At 36.3% G+C, this 23014-nt stretch overlaps 1 protein-coding gene across 3 annotated transcripts in view; it reads right to left on the bottom strand.

Annotated features, from left to right (window-relative positions):
* Gabra3 (gamma-aminobutyric acid type A receptor subunit alpha3) overlaps positions 1-23014 on the bottom strand; it is a 305868-nt gene that overhangs the window by 33133 nt on the left and 249721 nt on the right. For all 3 annotated transcript variants that reach the window (XM_055608773.1, XM_055608771.1, XM_055608772.1), the window contains 2 exons: positions 17757-17839; positions 1169-1312 (listed from right to left, as the gene is read on the bottom strand). In XM_055608773.1, the coding sequence (XP_055464748.1) occupies positions 1169-1312; positions 17757-17839 (227 nt within the window). The remainder of the gene's footprint in view (positions 1-1168; positions 1313-17756; positions 17840-23014) is intronic.

Genomic DNA, 23014 nt, shown 5'->3' with positions numbered 1-23014 from the left:
ATACATGTTTAGTATACAATTAGGACAGATTTACATTCTTCAGTTGATTGAATTTGCAGATAGAAAGTCCATGGATACACTGAGTTGGTTTTATCGGAATTTGTTTGGTGGCTTCTCCATGCATTTTTAATGTTCTTATCGTGAACATGTATTTTTCCATGCCATAGAGCTGAAAGAGTGATTAAACTGTGAAATGAAATCTTGTACTGCTTGGATAGCCAGTAAGACTGAGCTTCAAATTTGATGCCAAGTAGATGGTTCAGAGGGGGACCAGGACAGGGAACACAATGAATTGGTGCAGAATACAGTTCTGAGGAAGGAAACTCCTGGGCCCCAGGAAAAGGCACAACATCATGAAGTCACAGCATATATCCTAATAATAAAAGGATGACTGTGTACCTAACTTTGTCAGTAATTGTGGACTCACAAAGAATCGTTTTTGAAAATGTTGAAAACCTATATCCTGTATTAGCCCAAAGTATTATTTAATGACATGTGGGACCTAGCATCTATTACATTTTCCCAATTACCTGTTTTCTTTTTTTGCTATTTTTTTATTTCAAGTAAATTTAAATTTTTATTGGGCCCCTTGAATCAGTTAGTATAAAAATGGACCAACTGCATACTACAGAACAAGTCTCTTAATAAGCCTTTGTTTATAAAAAAAAATAAACTATCGAGAAGACTTTAAAGGGTTTGTCAAAAAAAGTTTTCTCTGAGGTGTGTGATCTACTGAGGAAAAGAGTTTGCTGACTACTCTTGGATTTCCGGGCACTGTGCCTAGTAGGGTGAATAACTTACTGCCTAGTAGGGTTAATAACTTACTGCAGGGTTGAGTAAATGTTCTAAAGAACCCTCTGTGAGCTAAGCTCAGTGACCTTATCACCATAGCCTTTCTTGTTTCTATCACACTTCCTTTACCTTCTGCCCCACTTCTTAAGAGATATCAGGGCACTGAGTTCCAGAGTGACTTAAGAACTTACTGCTTGGGTTCACTCTTAGACTCTGACACTGCATAAACAACATAGGATAAATTATTGAATTCCTATATGCTTCAATTTCATCATTGTAATACTATTCAAAACTACTATAAATATTAAATAAGTTATAAACACAATGTTGGCATATGGTACAGATTACATAGTTTAACAAATAAATAAGGCAGTACCTGTACTAGACCGGATTATCTCTGTCCCAACAACATGGCCAAGCAAGTCATACTGATTCAGGCGAGAGCCATCCTGTGCTACTTCCACAGATTTGTTCTTCCCAAGAGTCCAAGAATAAATCACTTCAGCTTTGGTATAAGCATCTATGGCAGGGGAGGAGTTGTAAAAAAAAGTTTAAGGGAGAGAAAAATTGATTTTCTATCACACTAAACATGTGATTTACTAATAATTAGTTTAATAGAGCTTCCATCCAGAAAAACTTCACCATACGTTCTTTCACTTAAGTCCACCCTTCTATACATCCATCCACTCTTCTAATAACCACTTACCTAATATTTACTATACTATGTATAACGTACATGAAAAGAAGCCACAATATTTTATATTTTTAATGACTGACAATGTTCTAGACTGACACCTTTTCTTTTCTTGGAGAAAAAAATGTTTGGAGGTGAGGAAGAATAGTTAAAATATCACCTCATTCACAAATGTCAAACTGAAAAGGGACAAGAGCTGGAGAAATAGTTGAAGTGAGTGAATCAGGGTGGTAATAAAAAATAAAATGCGAGGAACATAGTAAAAATTTCTTTAGTTAATGAAGAGGTGAGCATGTGAGATTAAGATAAAATTTCAAAATAATGATATTTTAAGTTAAAAATAAAAATCCAAATTAAAGTAGTAATGATCACAATTTTCTTTTATAACTTATTTATTACCATTTTAATATGTAAAACAGAGATCTCATGTTTTCTTTTATATCAGGTTGTCAGTGTTTTCTCTTATTTGAAATCAAAATGTTAAATACAGAATTTTGTACATATTAACAAAAGTGTGAGATGATATAAAGATATTTCTCAATATCCTCTCTCTCTCTCTCATTGGTTTTTTTCAAGACAGGGTTTCTCTGTGTAGCCCTAGATATTCTGGACTCACTTTCTTTGTATACCAGGCTGGCCTCAAACTCACAAAACTCAGAAAGAACCACCTGCCTCAGCCTCTCTGAGTGCTGATATTCCAGGCGTGCACCACTGTGCCAAGCATCAATATCATAAATAAAGGAGTTGATACCTTTCCAGCAAAAGGCAAATCTTTCTACATTTGATTTCATATTTAGAGTGAACACCTTGCCCTAACTCAGATACCTAGGCTCAGAAAGAGAAGATAATCAGCATACATTTTGCTTCTTCTCTCTGAGTTTTAAGCTGTCTGTTGTTAAAATCAGTTATGGAAAACATTTCCACCTCATGATGACAGCTACTATGTCTTTAATATGCTCTAGTTACATAGTTTACCACGAAGTAAATAATTTTTGGTGAATATTCTAGCAAATTAATGTAAACTGTGGGTCTCTGCAAAATTTTGCAATACTGAATATACTAATCATAAGCAAATCTGGCATCAATACCATAAATATTTTTGTACATTAGCTGTGATCTGTACACATTATGTTTTAGGATGTTTTCAAATCAACCATTAATTAACCACTAACCATGACTTACTTATAATGAACAACATGCCAATAACTCATCGACAGCAAAGGTCTCATTGGTACCATGACCAAAAATGTACAATTCTATGGCAGTTTTATATCTGTGTTGTAGTATGTGTCTAAAAAATTATATGAAATTAATAGGACGATGGTTTAATTGATAAAGTTTTTACCACATAAGCACAAAGGCTTGAGTTCAGATTCTTTATCAGCCATATAAAAAGTTGGGTACTTGCCTATAGTTCTAATGCTAACAAAATGGGAGACAGGAATATACCTGGAACTCGAGGACTAGTTTGTCTAGCCAAATCAATAAGATCCACATTCACCAAGACTTTTTCAAATGAGAGATGAGAGTGATTCAAGAAGATATCCAGGGCCAATCTGGGTCTTCAACACACATGCATGCACATACACACAAGTTTTAAAAATGAAAATATATTTTCCACAAAATTTTAAAAACTTTTCCATAGAAATTATCTTACTAATAGTTTCAATTAGGAGACACTATCTTTTAAAAATATTTATTTTACATTTATATGTTGCTTATGATATACCTAGTACTCCAACTGTAGTTCTTTAAACTACTATCACTGAAAAGAGAAGGGACATTTCTTACAAATCCTTTCATGGCCTTAGCAAAATGTATTCTGATATATAATCATATATATATATACACACCACAGTGTTCTTAGTGTAATGTGATTATACAGGACTGTTTTCTTATTCATTGGCCTTTAAAGAAGCAGAAAGCATTAAAACTACAAAAATCGATTGTTGATCTTAGAGCCTATGCTGCTGGTGTTCTGTTCAAGTTGTCTCATGAGCCAGTGAGTTCAAGGCTCTTCCCCACTTTTTCTTCTAATAGTTTTAGTGTTTCTGGTTTTATGTTGAGGTTTTTTATTCACTTGGACTTGAGTTTTGTGCAGGGTGATAAGTATGGATCTATTCACATTTTTCTACATGTAGATATCTATTTAGAACAGCATGATTTGTTGAAGGTGCTATGTTTTTTTCTATTGTATGGTTTTGGCATCTTTTTAAAAAAAAATCAGGTGTCCGTAAGTACGTGGATTTATTTCTGGGTCTTATATTTGATTCCATTGATCCACCATTCTGTTTCTATGCCAATAACATGCAGTTTTTATTACTGTTGCTCTCATTACAGCTTGAGAACAGGGATGGAGATACCTCCAGAAGGTCTTTTACTGTAGAGGACTGTTTCACCTATTCTGGGTTTCTTGTTATTCCATATGAAGTTGAGAATTTTTTCTCTCAAGGTCTGTAAAGAATTGTGTTGGTAAATTCATGGGAATTGCATTGACTGTGTAGATTGCTTTTGGTAAGATGGCCATTTTTACTATATTAATCCTGCCAAGCCATGAGCATGGGAGATCTTTCCATCTTCTGAAATCTTCTTCAATTTCTTTCTTCAGAGACTTGAAGTTTGTTTGCATACAAGTCTTTGACTTGCTTGGTTAGAGTCACACCAAGGTACTTCATGTTATTAGTGGGTCTTGTGAAGGGTGTAGTTTCCCTAAATTCTTTCTCAGCACTTTTGTTTTTCATATACAGGAGGGCTACTGATTTTTTGAGTTATTTTTGTATCCAGCCACTTTGCAGAAGGTGATTATCAGCTGAAGGAGTTCCCTGGTAGAATTTTTTGTGGTCTCTCATGTATACTGTCATATTGTCTGCAAATAGTGATACTTTGACTTCTTCCTTTCCTATTTTTATCCCCTTGATCTCCCTTAGTTGTCTTATTGCTCTAGCTAAGACTTAAAGGACTATGTTGAAGAGATACAGAGAGAGTGGGCCGCTTTGACTTGTCCCTGATTTCAGTGGAACTGATTTAAGTTTCTCTCTGTTTAGTTTGATGTTGAATATAGGTTTGCTGTAGATTTTTTTTTACTATGTTTAGGTATGTGCCTTGTATCCCTGACCTCTCCACGACTTTAAACATGAATGGGTGTTGGATTTTGTCAAATGCTTTTTTGGAATCTAAGGAGATGATCATGTGGTTTTTCTCCTTCCGTTTGTTTATATAGTGGATTACATTGATGGATTTTTATATATTGAACCATCCCTGTATGCCTGGGATGAAGCTAACTTGGTCATGGTGGATATCTTTTATTTGTTCATGGATTTGGTTTGCGAGTATTTTATTAAGTATTTTTGCATCAATGTTCATAAGAAGGATAAGCCTGACGTTCTCTTTTTTGTTGGGTTTTTGTGTGGTTTAGGTATCGAGGTGACTGTGGATACATAGAATGAGTTTGGTAATGTTTCTTCTATTTCTATTTTGTGTAATAGTTTGGAGAGTATTGGAGTTAGCTCTTCTTTCAAGGTCTGGTAGAAATCTGTGCTGCAACCATCTGGTCTTGAGCTTATTTTGGATGGGAGACTTTTGATGACTGTTTCAAAAGGCTTGTGACTAGTTTGATGCTTATGTTTTTCCTTAGCATGACGAGAATTTTCCTTTTACCAAAGATGCTATTACATAGGGGTGAAGGCTCTAAGTAGGCAGCAGCTGGACTTCTCTAATTTCAGTAAGTTGTGTGGGTGTTTTCATCAGCAATGGAGCTGGGCTGTCAAGTTTTGGATTGCAACTTATAGACTTAACAACAGCCTCAGTTATTTGCGGCTTACCATAGGACCCCTATGGCCAACATCTCAATTAGATGTAACCAAGTCCTGAGACTGGAAGTTTCATTTAATGACAAAAGGTGACCAGATGGGGCTCTGTCTGCAACATTAGTTGTTAATTTCATTTATATGGCCTTCATATATGTAAATAATTTAGAAAGCTTTTACTGTATCAGGCTTCAACACTACCCCTCTAATGGCCTCTAATTTTATCTATCTTTCCACATATTCCCTCTCACCCCTCTTTCTTCTTGATCCTCCCAGTCAAGGACACATCTTCCATCCATAGCTGTCTAGTCTCTTTCCAAGGGAGATCTATCTCTAATCCTCCAAGACCTGCTCAGTTTGTATAATGTTACACATACATATATTTTCAGGGTTGACCATGATGAGGACCCCAGATCCTCTAGGTAGATTTCTCTAGATCTCATAGATTTCTCTAGATCTCAGCATGCCTTAATTGCCCTGTAGTTCTTTGTGAAGAGTTCAGGCCTAGTGGGTCCCCATGATCACCACCACCACCCACTTTATCATGTTCATTGCTTTTGTCCTTATTCAGTTCATGTTTAGGCAGTCATGTTTGTGAGACTATGAGACCATTACCTGAAACCACAATCATTCAAAATACAGAGTTGTGGAGCCCATTCACATTGGATGACACATCTACAAAACAACTTCCACACCTAAGTCTCAGGGAACATTGTGAAAGAAGGGCAAAAGGATTGTAGGAACCAGAGGACTGAGGAGGTTTTCTGTGAGTCTGTTTTTTCTTGTGATTCAGTAGCTACACTCTTTTGACAACCTTAGAAAATCCTCTCATTAATTCAACGCAGGAGTACTGAAAGCAAACTCTGTCAAAAGAAACTTTCAACAATTGTTTTGTCCCCAGTGATAGTCAAAGTTGCATTCACTATACACGTAATGATTTAAGAGTAAATCACTCACTTCTCTTTGATGTGTTCCATTTCTCTAGCCTCTCTAGTCCTTGAGTTTCTTCTCATCTTTATTTACTAATCCCTTCCCTGGGTCTGTCAGAGCACTTAAAAATTAACAAATTTGGAATGTGCACTTTCCTATCAGAATTAAATCTTAGCAATAGATACCCAGATATTGTTAATTTGAAACCATGGTGTGAAATCAAAAAGGGAAAAAGGAAGAAGCTAATACATTGAGCCAAAATTTTTGAAAATTTTAGTAATATTTAAAACCTAAGTGGTCACAATCTGTTTTAGTTAGGTTGTCATTGCTACGAAAAAACACCATGGACAAAAAGCAAATTGGAGAGGAAAGGGTTTGTTTTACTTTCCGTTCCACATCCTAGTCAATCATTGGAGGATGTTAGGACAGGAACAAAAACAGGGCATAAACCAGGCGGTGGGAGCTGATGCAGAGGCTGTGGAGGGGTGCTGCTTACTGGCTTCCTCCCTATGGCTTTCATAGCTTGCTTTTTTTTATAGAGAACCCAGGAGCATTGGTCTAGGAGTGGTCGTACTCACAAAAGGCTGGGATTTCCCCATCAATCACTATTTGAGAAAATGTCCTGCAGCCAGATCTTATCAATGCATTTTTCTCAACTCAAATTCCTTCCTTTCATATAACTCTAGCTCATGCCAAGTTGACATAAGACTAGCCAGCACACCTGACAGCTTGTCAACTTGACACACAAACACATCACTATTAAACCACAACCCTTCCTTTCTTATTCATCCCCAAGATCTTATATTTTTGGTTGTGAGTCCAGCTCGATCCCCAAGATCTTACATTAAAATTATTAAAAAATCTTTCAAAGTCCTACAATCTTTACCAATTCAAACATACTAAAACTTCAATTCCTTTTAAATAGCTAAACTCTTTTAAAATTCAGTCTTTTAAGATTCAATCTTTCACCTGTGGGCTCCAGTAAAATTAAAAAAAAGAAAAAAAAAAACTTCTTACTTTAAGAGGTAAGAACCAGGGCACAGTCATAATCAAATCAATGTAAAACCAAACTTCAAAGTTTAAATAATGCAGTGTTCAGTATCTGGATTCACTCTCGATTTTTAGTGCTTCTCCAGGGAGCCTGGGTCACTTCTTCAGCTCCCTGTTCTGCTACACATACAGCTTATCTTCTAGACTCCAGCAAGCTCTACTCTATTGCTGTTGCTGTTCTTGGTGGTCATTCTATGGTACTGGCATCTCCAAATTTTTTGGATCTTCTGCTGTAACTGGGCTGTACATTCACCAATAGCCTCTCATAGGCTCTTTTCATGGTACCAAGCACCAATTCCTTTGCATTGACGTCTTCAGTCCTGAGCCTTCAACTTCCACTGAGGCAATATCTTCACCAATGGCCTCTCCTGGCCTCTCCTAGTGCCAAACCTCAGCTGATCTCCATGACCCTTTCAAGCCTTGAAAACCATTTCCACCTGGATGATTCTCACACTACCAAGTGCAAAAGTACAATGTGCTGACTTTCAGGAAACACTTCCCAGAAGATTTGAGCTCAGTGATGCTGGTCTTTTCTTAATCACCACTAATTTTATTTTTCAGCTCCAGCCAGCCACCATCTCAAAGATTTCACTGCGATGTTGCCAGTCAATTGTTAATCATGACTGACTCTTTAGCCCCAGTTGACCAGAATGACAGAATCTTAATTCAGAATGGCAAAAAGCCTTTATAGAATCTTTAAATTTCCTTCTGAGGCTTAACAAGCGACATTTCCATCTTCTGCACTGCTCTGGACATTTTTTCTTTTAATTTAATCACATTACAGCTTAGTCGCAGCCTTTTCCCCCTTCTCCTCCCAGTCCCATCTTCATCTTCCAAGCTCCTACAGAACACCCCACTGAGCTCTCACCACTCAATGGATTTTAGGCACAAATTTTCAAAGTACTTCCACAATCCTTCCCAAAACATGTTCAGGTCTATGACAGCAATACCCCACTACGCGGGTAGCAACTCTGTTTAGTTGGAGTTTCTATTACTGTGATAAAACACTATTACCAAAAGTAGGTTGACAAGAAAGTGTTTATTTCACTTACACATCAACATTGCTGTTCATCATTGAAGGAAGTCAGGACAGGAACTCAAACGGGGCAGGAACCTCGAGGCAGGAGCTGATACAGAGGCCATGGAGGGATGCTGCTTACTGACTTGCTCACCATGGCCTACTCAGCATGCTTTCTTATATAGAACTCAGTATCACCTGCTCAGGGATGGCACCACCCACAATGGCCTGGGTCTTCTCCCATCAGTCACTATGGGAATCGATCAGAAGGGGAGGAAGGATTGTAGGAGCCAGAGGTGTCAAGGATACCACAAGGAAAACCTACACAAGCAACTAATTTGGGATCTAAGGGACTCACAAACACTGAAATGACAATCATGGAATCTGCATGGATCTGACCTAGGCCCTCTGCATATATGCTACAGTTGAGTAGCTTAGACTTCTTATGGGACATCTAACAGTGGGAGCAGGGGCTGTCCCTGATTCTTTTGTCTGTCTTTGGGACCCTTTCCCTCCTATTGGGTTGCCTCTTCCAGCCTTAATATGAGGTGATGTGCTTAGTCTTATTGTAACATGATATGCTCTGTTTGGTTGATATCCCTGGGAGGCCTGCTCTTTTCTCCATATGAGTCCCCCAGAAAGGGGATGGGAGCTATCTCTGACATGGTCTCTGCGGATGCCTTTCGATCACTTCACACTGGCATGGCTGCCTTGCTAAGACACTGTGAAAGAGGAAGTACCCAGTCCTAATTAAACTGGATGTACTGGGGTAGGTTTTCAAGGGAGGGGGAGAAGAGTGATCTCCCCTTTCTGGGGATCAGGGAAGGGGGATTGGGGAATGAGGGATTAACAGAGGAGAGAGACCAGGAGGAGAGGAGGCTACAATTGAGATATAAAGTGAAAAACTAAATAACAGAGGAGCAGTGAATTTGGGGGAGAGGAGGTGGGGGTAGGGTTGGTAGCAGAGGAGGGAGGGAAAACTGTGGCCAGGGTATAATATATGAGAAGACAAATTTTTAAAAAATTAAAAAAAAGAAAACACTCTACAGCTGGATATTATGAAGGTCTTTTCTCAATTGAGGTTCCATCTTTTCATATAACTTTAACTTGTTTCGAGTTGACATTAGACTAACTAGGACACAATCTGATCACTTGACTTTACTAAGCATGTTTGTGCCTTTAGTAGTACATGCTGCTAGTGGCAAGTTTTCCTTCAAAACTACATGTTTATGTGTATAGAGTTGTGATGGTTACCTTAAATTGTCAAATTCATGTAACCTAGAATCATGTGTTTCCATTGGGCTTGTCTGTGGGCATATGTGCTGGTTAGTTTTCTGTCACCTTGCTAAAAGTGAAAGCTTGATAATGGATGTGATGTAACTTGCTGGCTGAAGTTCCTGACTTGACATTCCCACAAGGATACACTGTAACATGGAATTGTAAACTAAAATAAACCACTTTCCATCCTAACTTGTTTCTGTCAGGGTTATTTATCACAGCAACTGAAATAAACTACAAAAATAGTAAAGTATACCCAAAATCTGAGGTTATTCTTTTAAGACATAACAGATTTGGGGAGTAAAAATAAATCCTTAGACTGGAAATTTTGATCTGTGACTCCAGCTCTATTGAAAATTCATATCATTAGCAACATCACCTCACATATTAATCTTATACTTTAACATATTAGGAATTTGGAATAGTATCCAGAACAATTATACATCAATTTCTGAGGACTTTTACGACAAATTAATATTCACTGTTTTTGCATATAACAGAAACAGAACTATGCTGCAAATATATTTAGATATCTGGCTTTCTCTCAGTGAGCTGTCTGTGATGTCATTCATCTTGTTAAACATAATTGCATTATATTATCGTATGTTAGTGTGAGTATACCCCATATTTTTAACCAATCCTGATGGGCCCTGGGGTACTTTCCAGTGTGAGTATACTACAAATAATTCTTCTATAGCTGTCAGTTATATGACTATTTTGATAAACATAAAAAAAATATATTTGCTTAGGAATGCTATAGCTGGATCTTGAGGTAGCAATATTTCTAATTTTCTGAGAGAGCACCAGATTGATTTCCTAAGTGGTTGTTCATGTTTACATTCCTACTAGCAATGGAGTAGGGTTCACCTTTCTCCACATCCTCTCCAGGCTGTGTTGTCAATTGAGTTTTTGATCTTAGCCATTCTAATGGGTGTAAGCTGAAATCTCAGTTTTTTGACTTGCATTTCCCTGATGACTAAGGACATTGAACATGTCTTTAAGTTTTTCTCTGCCATTCAATATTCCTCTATTGAGAATTCTCTGATTAGCTCTCTACCTCATTTTTTAATTGGATTACTTGTTATGTTGGTGTTTAAGTTCTTAAGTTTTTTGTATATTCTGGATATTAGCCATCTGTCAGTTTGAGAAGATCTTTTCCCAATCTGTATGCTGTTGTTTTGTTCTGATGACAGTGTCCTTTGCTTTACAGAAGCTTTTCAGTTTCATGAGGTCCACCTATGCTCAGATGTGGTTCCCCAAGGAAGGGGAGCAGTGGCTGTATCTGGCATGAACTCAGTGACAGGTTCTCTGATCACCTTCCCCCAGGAGTGTGCAGCCTTGCCAGGCCACAGAGGAAGACAATGCAGCCAGTCCTGATGAGACCTGATAGGGTAGGATCAAATAGAAGGGGAGGAGGTCCTCTCCTATCAGTGGACTAGAGGAGGCACACAGGGAAAGAAGAGGGAGGGAGGATTGGGAACAGATGAGGGAGGGGGCCACAGCCAGGATACAAAGTAAATAAATTGTAATAAATAATTTTTTAAAATAAAATAAGAAAGAAAAAAGAAATGTCAAATAACTAAATAAAATTTCATACTTCTAAAAGAATTATATTTGGAAATATACTGATGACAAGAAATCTAATTTTTTTTCATATGTATATGTTCAGTACTACGAAACATAACCAAACAATTTCCCCCCTAACTCTCAACAAATCTAGAGTACAGAATACTATAGAGTAAACATTACCCATATGTGGAATTTCCTGAGTTTTTCATAATAGTTATTTTAATGCATGTGTACTTGTATACTTTGCATTTAAATTTTTGTTTCTGGGATGGACACTGGAAGAAGGAAAAAACAGGAAACAGGATAGGAGTCTACCACAGAGGGCCTCTGAAAGACTCTACCCAGCAGTGTATCAAAGCAGATGCTGAGGCTCAAAACCAAACTTTGGGCAGAGTGCAGGGAATCCTATGAAACAAGAGGGAGACAATGGGACCTGGAGAGGACAGGAGTTCAACAAGGAGAGCAACAGAGCCAAAATATCTGGGCTCAGGGGTCTTTTCTGAGACTGATACTCCAACCAAGAGCCATTCATGGATATACCCTAGAACCCCTCCTCAGATATAGCCCATGGCATCTCAGTATCCAACTGGGTACCCTAGTAAGGGGAACAGGAACTGTCCCTGACATGAACTCAGTGCCTGGCTCTTTGATCCCCTTCTCTTCCCCGCCGACAAGGGAGAAGCCTTGCCAGGGCACCGAGGAGGATAATGCAGCCAGTCCAGATGAGACCTGATAAGCTAAGGTCAGATGGAAGGGGAGGAGGACCTCCCCCATCAGTGGAGTTGGAGAGGGGAATGGGAGGAGATGAGGGAGGGAATGAGGGAGGAGGCTACAGCTGAGATACAAAGTGAATAAACTGTAAGTAATATAAAAAATAAAAAATTAATTTAAAAAATTGTTTCTTTGCTAAAGCAGAGAGAAATAGAGGAAGCCTAAAAAATGGACAGGAAGTGCGGAGACTGAAAAGGTATTGAGAGACAAACACTACCTTGTGAATTACCAATAGGGCCATTTCTTTATTCTGCTAAGGTTTTTGATTATTTTCTAGAAGTTTGTAGGAAGTCTTACATATTTGAACATTTTGTCACATGTACATAATACAAATATTTTTCTATCTTATGAAAAGCTTTCTATTTTTTTCTTTTTTTTATGAAAAGCTTTCTTAGTGTCTTTTTGTTTAACTTTTTTTGTTTTTGTTTTTGTTTTGTTTTGTTTTGTTTTTTAAGAGAGAAACTTGCTTTATAACCCAGGCATCCTAGAAATCACTGCCTTTCAACTCTGCCTTTTTATTCTCTTAATGATCTTTGATAAGAAGAAATCCTTAATATTTTTATGATACCCAAGTATCTTCTCAGTTTTATGGTTAGTGCTAGTCTATGCCTTTGTTCAATTTATCTTTACTTTCTCCAATTTATGAAGATATTCTCTTACATTTTCATCTAAAAGTTCTGGTTTTTTAATATATGTAAAATTGAAATACATATTATTCATATTAGCCCTCTGTCACATGTAGGGTTGATGAAGATCTTTTCCCAGTCTATAGGCTCTTGTTTTGTTCTGTTGACAGTGTCCTTTGCTTTACAGAAGCTTTCCATTTCATGAGGTCCCATTTATTGATTGTTGATCTTAGAGCATGTGTGGTTGTTGTTCTTTTCACAAATTGTCTCCTATGTCAATGAGTTCAAGGTTCTTTCCCACTTTTCCTTCTAACAGATTTAGTTTATAGGCACTTACACATGCATATTAGCCATATAATATAGGATAAAACACACTAATATCTATAGTCCTAAAGAAGCTAAACAACAAGGAGGATGCTAGAGAAAAGGCTTAATTCTCATTCAGAAGGGCAAACAGGCTAGACATTGGAAGTAGGAGAAACTAGGGAACAGGACAGAAGCCAACCACAGAGGGACTCTGAAAGACTCTATCCAGCAGATATTGAGATTCATAGCCAAGCTTTGGGCAGAGTGCAGACAATATTATGGAAGAAGGTGGAAATAGAAAGACCTGGAGGAGACAGGAGCTCTGCAAGGAGACCAACAGAGCCAAAAAATCTGGGCTCAGGGGATCTTGTAGAGACTGATGAATCAACTAAGGACCACACATTGAGAGGAACTAGATACCCTGCTCAGATGTAGGCCATGGGCAGCTCAGTCTCCATGTTGGTTCAGTAGTAAGGTGAGAAGGGGCAGTCACTGGCATGAACTCATTTGCCTGCTCTTTGATAGATAAACACCCCTTTGGTGAGGTGGCCTTACTAGGTCACAGAGAAAGAGGATCCAAACAGTTCTGATGAGACTTGATAGGTTAGGGTCATATAGTAAGGAAGACCTCCCTTGTCAGTGGATTAGAGGAGGTACATAGGGGGAAAGAGGGAGAGAGTGTGAGACTGGAAGGAAATGAGAAAGGGGGCTACAGCCAGGATACAAAGTGAATAAATTGTAATAAATAATAATAATAATAATAATAATGAAAATAGTAAAAAGTGAAATAGAATTACATTACTTTCTTTCTCCAATCCTTCCTAAATACTCTCCTGCAAACCCCTCCTTAAGCTGATAGGCTCTTTTTTCTCACTTGCTGTTCCCATCCATCTGGAATCTATTTTTGCATAAATTTGATACAAAATAACAGCCAAGATCTCTCTCCATGTCTCATTAATTCTGTGCTATTTATCTTTGTAACAATAAAATCTTGTCCAAATTACTATGACTTCAAGCGGATTTGATTTCATTGTGGATTTATTTTTATTCAAGAATCTTAAGTATTCTTATCGTCTTAATATTATCATAGAAACTTTAAAATCAGCATTATTTTCTTTATATTTATTTTACTTAGTACTTATGTGCATCTTTAGACTTTAGATTAATAATTTCACCAGTTTCAAAAATTCTTTTTCTTTCTGTAAAATATACATCTATAAAATTCTTGCAATATAAATTTAATTATACATCACAATTTCTTCTACTATGTCTGAAATTATTTTACTCTTTCCTGCATATTTTCTTTCTATTTTTCAAATTTCTGATGTTTATTCTTTAGCTACCTAATTCTGCCTTCAGTTTTATGTATCCATGAACTATGAATTTTAGATGTACTTTTCTCTCAATAATTCCCAGTTTCTATTCAAATAATCTACCTTTATCTGTTCAATTCATCTTTATCTCTCTCTTCTTCAACACAGTACCCGTGTGTGTTTATGTGTTTTTTGTGTATGTACAGATAGTGCATGTAGACATTGATATCAGGTGCCTTCGCAGTCATATGCCACATTATCACTGATGTTTAGTGAGGGTTTCCTACTGAATTTTTTCACTCATCAATTGGCCTATGCTAGCTTGTTAGAGAGCTTCACAGATCCACCTATCTCCCACTCAATCCTTCTGTAGTAAGATTACAGGGATTTGCTACACATTGCAAAAATTTTAAAGTCCATGACCATAAATTGTGATATTAGGCTCACCTATAGGTCCCTGTGTATTTCATGATTTTGTTTTTAGATCTGTTTTTAGAACATATGTCACTATCCACTCTATCTAATGATTTTGTTTTATTTAAGTCCCAACATGGTTCATAAAATGTTAAGAGTTCCCTGATGGAAGCCACATTTCTAACATAGAGGCTTTATTCTCTCCTGTCTATTCAGCCTGTGTGCAAGACTTATCACCTTATTTCCATAAAGTATTAATATCTATTTAATGATTCTCTTCTCTTTCCTTGTAATTAGTATGTAGTTCTCTAAGTTTTAAAAGTGATAGTTTGAGGAGTGCTTTCCCCCTTTTCCCTTCCTTCTTCCTCTCCCTTCCCCCTCCTCCTTCTACTGCTCTTTTTAGCACAGGAAAACTACAGAAAGGGCAGTGTTGTTTCTTAAAAGTTGTTTGTATTAGGTTTTGGCTTCATTCTCTCTACATGGGGATGAATTTAGACCAAGATATGATTCATGATGAGAACTGGCCAAAATTCCTAGGCACAGAGAACCACAGTACAAGTTAATTTATGAGATTCTCTCCTTTCTTCAGAATTATCTCCCTAATGCTTATCACTTGTATTCTTGATCTTTTTCCAGTTGTTATGATTTAAACAGGAGAATTGTGGCCACCAACACACAACTAAATCTTGATAAATGAAGCACTACTCATTAGATCATGGGCCTAACTCTTTTGGATGCTTGGCACTTTAAGAAATTACATGCTTAGCCTGGAGGTATCTGACCATCTGCCTCCTGCTCTGGTTTCCCGTCCTGTATAAGTAACAGATTAGTAAGTGTTCTTTTTTTATCTTTTCTGCTCTTATCTCAGTAAACAACTTGGACACTTTCCCATAGCTGGCAATGAATTATGGTAAGGCTGCCTAATTACCTGTTGGCTGTCCTTCTTCCTCTGCCTCTCTCCCCCATGGATCCTTCCCACCCATACCATTCTGTACATGGTACATATTTTTTATTCCTGCACTTCAAGCTATCTCTTGTACTGTTTTTATTTTAAGTCATTCTCCTTCATGAAATTCTTTTCTGGGTTTTCAAGGAAAACTTCTCTTTCTCTTTTGCAGCCTGTCATGTTGCCTCTGATGTGTACTCTAGTCTTTCTAATTACTCTTCCACCTCATGTCTTGATCTGGCTCTCACGTTAGTGAAGGTCTCTCTAATAGAAGTATTTTTGAAGGGCAGTTTCAAGACAGCTCCTTTCTTAAACCCAGTACTCAAATTTCTCACTTGACAGCAAACTTATTAGGATGACTGTCTCTTATTTACCCTGGAGTTTTTTCTCTACTATGTAACTAACTCTTCAGGGGACCTTCCTTAGGTCTTTTCCCAACATATCCACTTTTAATCACCTTTAATACTATCACAGGTAAGTTGAGCTAGAATCACTGGAAAGATTTCAATAACCTCCATCACCATATCAAACCTTAAGTATTGCAATATAAAATCAATTTGACTCTTTAATTATATTGTTCTCTATTAACAAGTTTTAAAGCCCCCTAACAACACTCTTCTTTCAAAATAAGTCAGACAATATTAATCTTTCAAAATCTTTCAAAATCTTTCACTCCCTCCATGTTTACCCACAAAATGTAATCCAAGGTTCCCTAATTTTCTAGAAGATTCTGAATGCCCTAGCTGAGTTCATAGTCTCATTTGTAGTTACTAATTTCATTCTTATGCTCACTTGGAAGCCCATGGCTGCTCTGATGTTTATTGAGCAAGCCAAACACAACACTTTTCTTAGTTAATATCTTTTTCCTGAGATGCTTCTATACCACCTAGAAAACTATTTCCTCCTATGTCTGCATCATTTGACCCATTGCATCATAAAAATGTCTAAGCACAGCACTTTTGAAATATTTTTAACTGATGTATAATAACAATTAAGAGAATGAGTTGTGCCTACAAGGATGGGATGTTTGTTGTCAATTAAAGTGAAAACAGACTGGTCGGGATTACCTTATAAGAAAAAAAAAATTACAGGTAAGTAAAATTAAAGAGATAGCTACCTAACTGCTATCATAGTTAGGAGGAATATGGTCCTGTTCTATAGCACAGCAGAGAGACTATAATTTGCAAGCATATATTTCAAAGTACCTAATGGAAGATTTTGAATGCTCTTAGCACTAAGAAATGATATGGAAATGGTAGATAAAGTTAGTTACTTTAAATTTACCTTTACATTTATTGTGTGTGTTTGAAATTTCATACCATATCCTGTACACCTATATAATTAGTATGTATTCAGTGTTTTACTGTTTTATTTTACTGTATGTTACTTTGTCTTACTTTTATTCTTTTTTATTTTATATTATCTTATCACATTCCTATCACATTTTTGTTCAACAATATAAGTTCCATAAGGCAATAGATATTGTTTCATTTTATTAATGAATTCATTCAAAGCCCACAGAATAAAGGTTGTCACATAAGAAACAGTGTGTAAATATTTGGCAAACTAAGGACTGATAAAATATGTCATATATAATTATTTGAGACTTTTAAAATAAAGTTCCTATTTCAACATCATTCAGATGTAATCAACACAGATCTTGGTATATTGCTTTGATAACAGCTTATTCAAATATAAGTCTTCAAAACTTCTCTCAAGTTTATTCAATTTTGATATCTGTAATTCATTTGAATATGGACTCTATTTCTACTGTCTTCTCTGTAAGAGGTACAACAAAGGGGAAAGAAAATACTCTAAAACATGAGCAAATCTCCACAGCTGCCCTCCCTATTAACCATTTACTGATGGGAACTGGTTAGTAGTAAGTGGAGATGAGGAAAGACTGGACATTTGTAAAAAAAAAAAAAAAAAGACATTCTGTTGTCCTTAGGAAGCTAACATTCTTCATCAGTCCTTGCTCTGTCTTCTGGAAAAGTACAAATGTTGATGTATTCATCCAATGACAGAAATTACTCTGAAAGAGCAGAATAACATGTGTTTCTTAGGAAAAACAACTTTTAAAAGCCAAGTTTACCACTCTTGATCAGTTAGTACTACTTGACCCCACTCTCCTGATCCACTCCATATCAGCAAGTATTAAAGTCAGTATTAAGAACTTCCCAGAAGTATACTACATTTCTTCTGGAAGCAGATCAGACAAACAGAACTCAGGAAATACATACAGCTTCCAAACTTCAGTGGGCAGGCATGCACATCCATAGGGAAATCTTCTAAATGCATGGGACATTCAGCATGTATTGTTAACCTAAAAGAAAAGAGAACAGAAAATGAAAGACAGCCAAGACAAATTTTACTAAACATGAAATTCTGTTACCACTCAACAGTCGTGGAGTACTCCTAAGAATCCCATTGGGGTTTCCTTGTTTATTTTCACTGAGAGTAAAGTCTGTATGCTAATAAAGGGTAAGTTAAGTCAACAAGGCAATTTCTCAAAGCAACAGCCAATACCAGTTATTTTTAGTTAGAGCTGATATGAATCCCACCTTATCACCTTTAAAAAATATATATATATATGTATATATATATATATATATATATATATTTGGCTTAAGGTACTTCCTTAGCTACACTTCAATAATCATAGAAACAGCAGGTTCCACCTGACTCATTCACGCCTGATCACAGCTTCATTATTTCAGAAAGAATTCTTCTCAGCAGGCTACCATATGAATTAAACAATTTAAAGAATGCATCATGAGGGAAAGAGATATAAAAAGAGCATATTTGCTATGACAGCAGAAGAAAAAAATAAGCCGTTGTTGTAGAACACACAAATACACACACGCACATGCACACCACTCAGAAAAATTCAAAGGCAATGGAGGGAATCAGAAACCTCGAAGGTCAAAGCTGAAGAACTTTCAACAGAAACATAAGCATGAAAGGTCATGCTTAAATTCTGCAATGAAAATATTGATAGGGTATTATTTGTCTTATTTATATATTCATTTCCTCGTATCAATCTCTCAAAATAATCCATTTCAATGTTTCCTCATGAATCCTTGCCAGTCTTTTAAGGCTCAGCTACCATTAGCCACAACTTCATTCTCATATATTTTTGTGTGTAGGCGCACATGTGTGTGCACACATACATGCGTGCATAAATAATATCTATACAGTAAACATTTAGAGTTCCTTGGGACATGGCCTCAATAGATAATTTCTTTCTAGTCTTTATAACTTCTGTGTATATGGGAGACTGCTTTTGCTATGCTCATGGTATTTTAACAAGCTTAGAAGCTGTTCATCAATTAAAATTTTGGTCATTCTCAAAATAGCTTCCTCCTTTACACAGGCATTTTTGCTCATGGCTTTATAGGACCAAAATTTTCTTTGGAACCATAATTACTCCTTTATAGAATATCAACAAATCACACAGAGGAATTTGTCTTGCTTCATGTCAAGGCAATGGAGATAGGCATATAAGGAATCCATTCATTGCTCTTCCCCAGTGCTATTATAACAGTGTCAGCTAGCAAAATCTAAATAGGTGGTAGTTGCCAGGACACTGTTGTTCAATATTTCTCCAGTTTGGTTAGAACCAGTGACATACCAGGAATCATTCATATTTAAAGTCAAATGATAGATATTCCTACATCTAGGAAGGGATGAGAGGTTAAATGTGTAATTATTACGACTATGAGGATCATTGTTAATGACTTGAGCTATTCAAAGAATTTTACAGTTTCTAAAACACATTCACATTGAGTAATTCAATTCTAGTCTGCTCATATCACTTGTGTCATCACTATTCTGTTTGCCTGGAACAAAAGTGGATATTCCCTCTATTTGACCCACTCCCAGCCCTTACATGGTAGTACTGCAAGAAATATACTGTGAGCATTATTACCATCTGTTTCAGAGAGAAGAATCCAAAGAGTTTCTGTGATTCACTCAGGAACACATGACATGGAAGACAGGAACAAGTCTAGGGATCTTGCTATATTAATTACCTTCTACATATTATAGGGCAAACAGCTCCTCACCTTACGGGTAATATATTAGTCATGTAAAAATGCTTTAATTACCTGTGGTTACCATTAGATAAACATTTCCTATGTATAAAGTAGTTATGGTAAAACATAAAGAAAATATGGAAAAATAAGATAGTCATAGGCCATAATTATTGTACTCATAGGGATTACTGATATAGGAAGAGAAAAATAATATCTATCTATTTGGTCAATCCTTTAGTACAGAGCAATAGTTGTGAACATTAGCCTAGATATAGTATTGGTCTTTTCTTTTGTAGAAGAAACTTGAAGAAGTCCTAAGAACCTAAGAAAACAACACAGCATAGTCTGGCTAATGACAAACTCTGCCCATACATACACCAGCTTTTTCTTCCTTGCTCAGGTGGGGTGGGCAAGAAATGAATAGAAAAGCAGATAAGGAGTTATTATAGATCGGTTCTGCTCCTACTCAGAAGTCACTACCATAGCATCTTGTCTTTATAATCTATCGGTTGTGGTCTTATTCTCTACATCACAAAAGCTTCTGGGTAGACTTAAAATAATTTCTGCTTGATATTACTCATAAGAGGCAGTATCTTGAAAATAATAATGTAAGTAGAGAGAAAGAACACAATTTTCTTTATTAAATCCCCATGGAAACTTTTCGGTATCCAACATGAGAAATAGGTTTCTCTGTGAAATATATTTTTGTTGTCTCTGCCTCTGTGAATTGTGAAGTAACCCTTTATGCCTTTAAAAATGTCAGATTGGTGGAATATTACAGGCTGGCTTAAGAATTGAGGTTTTCTCTAAGACATGAAAATTTTGAAAGTATCCAATGGATTAGTTAGAACTGCAAGGGTCCTTGTCATCATCATCTAGTTCCAACCTTTTGTTGCTTGAATGCCACTATAAAAATAAAAGTCATGTAGGTATTTGCGAAAAGACAATACACCAAAATGCACTTATTGTATAGAAGGAATTTGAGAAATATATACATCCAGTCTCAGAATAACCCAGAAAATTTTCTGAAAGGTACAGAGAAAATGAAAGAATTGTTATGTTCAAACTTCAAATGTAAGGCCTTATGAGACTAGGATCAACCAAGATGAAGCTGAAATGGTAAGCAACATGAAGTAAAGAATTACATTGTGAAGATTATTATAAATGTCAAAACACATACTACTTCTTTTGTAATTCTGTTAAGATTTGTATTTTAAAAAAACGTGTATTTTTGCTGTTTATTTTTTCAGTTTTCATGTAAATACTTTCCTTAAATATTTTATGTTTTAAAAGAATTTCATACATGAGTACTGTATTCACCTCACTTCGACCTCATTTTAGCCCCTCCAACCCATCCTGTGTCTGTCCAACTCCATCCCAATTTCATAATGCCACCACAGTGATAAGTCCATGTTGTGTCACTGCCATGGTCTCCTAACTTGCCACTCTGTTAAGAGAAAATTTTCTGTAACCATGGATTCATTCAGAATCAAAGTCTATGTTGACTCAGACTCTAGAATGATCTTACTGTATGCTACTCTCTTGTTTATCTTCCTGGGTCACTGGGCTCTGGCTCTTTCCAGACTCTTGATATCGCTTTGAAGTTGTGTCCTATCTTTCTAGAATGTTCTTTCAAATACCTGGATGACTAATTTTATTTTAGTTTTTCTTTTGCCATCTTGACTTTATTTAGTATAAACTACATTGTGATCTAGATTTTAGCCATTCAACCATTCAACCAACTGATCAGACTGGTTAATTCAATCTGATGAAGAGTTCTTTGTTTCTCAATACTCAGAAATCTTCTTTTCCACACACCTTTATCCTTAGGTTAACTTAGTTTCTAAAGGAGGCTTACACGGAATGAACTCTACTCAGTTTTGTAACCCTCACCCTATATACCAAGAACTTTACCATACACTTTCTTTTCTCATATCATCTATGACACACGATAGATGATATTTTCCTATTTATTGTCTATTTTCTTTCTTTACTATATATTAGGAATTTTTTTCTTTTTTCTTTTGTTTTGATGTGTTCTAAGAACTTAGTACATGAAATTACTAGATGACTTTTCATTCATTAAGGTATATATTTCTATTGAAACCTTGAACTGAAGGGCTACAGGTTAGAAGATACAAAGTTCAAATATTTCTGAAGTTTTAGAAAACTATGATTTATTTGTAGCATAATATCTTTCTCCCAAATGAATTTTTGTTTTTCCTTTCTTTTTTTCCCACATAATATAAATATATCCTGATTATGGTTTCCCTCCCTCTACTTGTCCAGTTTTTCCCCAGCACACATTCCATCCAGATCCACTCCCTTTACGCCTCTCATTAGAAAATAAGCAGGCTTCTAAGGGATAATATAATTTAGTATAACTAATATATAGATAAAACAAACACATCAGAGTTAGACAAAACAAACAAATAGAAGGAAAAGAGCACAAAAGAAGGCACAGGACACAGAGACCCACTTGTTTACCCACTCAGGAATTCCATTAAACACTACACTTGAAGCCATAATATATATGCAAAGGATCTATAGGATAAAGAGAGAGAAATTTATATATATGTATATATATGTGTGTGTGTTTATTATATATTATTATATATGCTATATATAACTTATATATAAGTCTTATTATAATAATTTATTATATATAATAAAATAAAATAAAAAAGAAAAAGGAAAAGCATTTTTAACATGACATTATGAGACAAGGAACCTCCAAAGATGCCAATGAATTCACTTTGTGTTAGCCATCTACTGCATTGCAAGCAGCCTACCCTTATGAGTAGTTTGTTTACTCAGTAAGACTCCCTTGGAAGAAACCAAATTTTCATTTGCAAATGGTTATCAATTAGAGATTGCTTCTGGGTTAGAGATGCGGGAAATGATCAAATAGCCAGCCACTGAGTTTATGTCAGAGACAGCCCCTGCTCCCCTTACTAGGGGACCCACTTGGAGACTGGGATACTCATGGGCTACATCAGGGACAGAGCAGTGCAGGCACTATGCATGCTGCCTCAAATTCTATGAGCTTATATGGAAAGAAATTTTGATGATATAGCAGGCCCTATGTTCTCAGTGTCCTCCATTCCCACTGGCTCTTGTACTTTCTGCCTTTTCTTCCTGAGACCTGAGGGAAAGGATTTGATAAGGATATCCTGCTTAGAACCGAGTGTTCAAAAGTCCCTCACTTTCTGCATAATGTCTGTCTGTGGGTCTCTGTGTTTGTTCCCATTTGCTGCTGCAAAAAGAAGCTTTTATGATGATGGCTCTGCAAGGCAATGATGTATGGTTATAGCAGAATACCAGTAGGAGTCATTTTATTGCTTCTTTTATTTTTCTGTTTTAATATATGTGAAATTATTATATAATAGATAAGACAGACAGTCGATAGATAGATAGATAGATAGATAGATAGATAGATAGATAGATAGATAGATAGATAGATA

The sequence above is a fragment of the Psammomys obesus genome, unplaced genomic scaffold (assembly GCF_907164565.1).
Source record: "Psammomys obesus unplaced genomic scaffold, mPsaObe1.curated_primary_1811, whole genome shotgun sequence".
NCBI lineage: Eukaryota > Metazoa > Chordata > Mammalia > Rodentia > Muridae > Psammomys > Psammomys obesus.
Note: the sequence above shows the minus strand (reverse complement) of the source record. Positions and strands in the feature narration are given on the sequence as shown.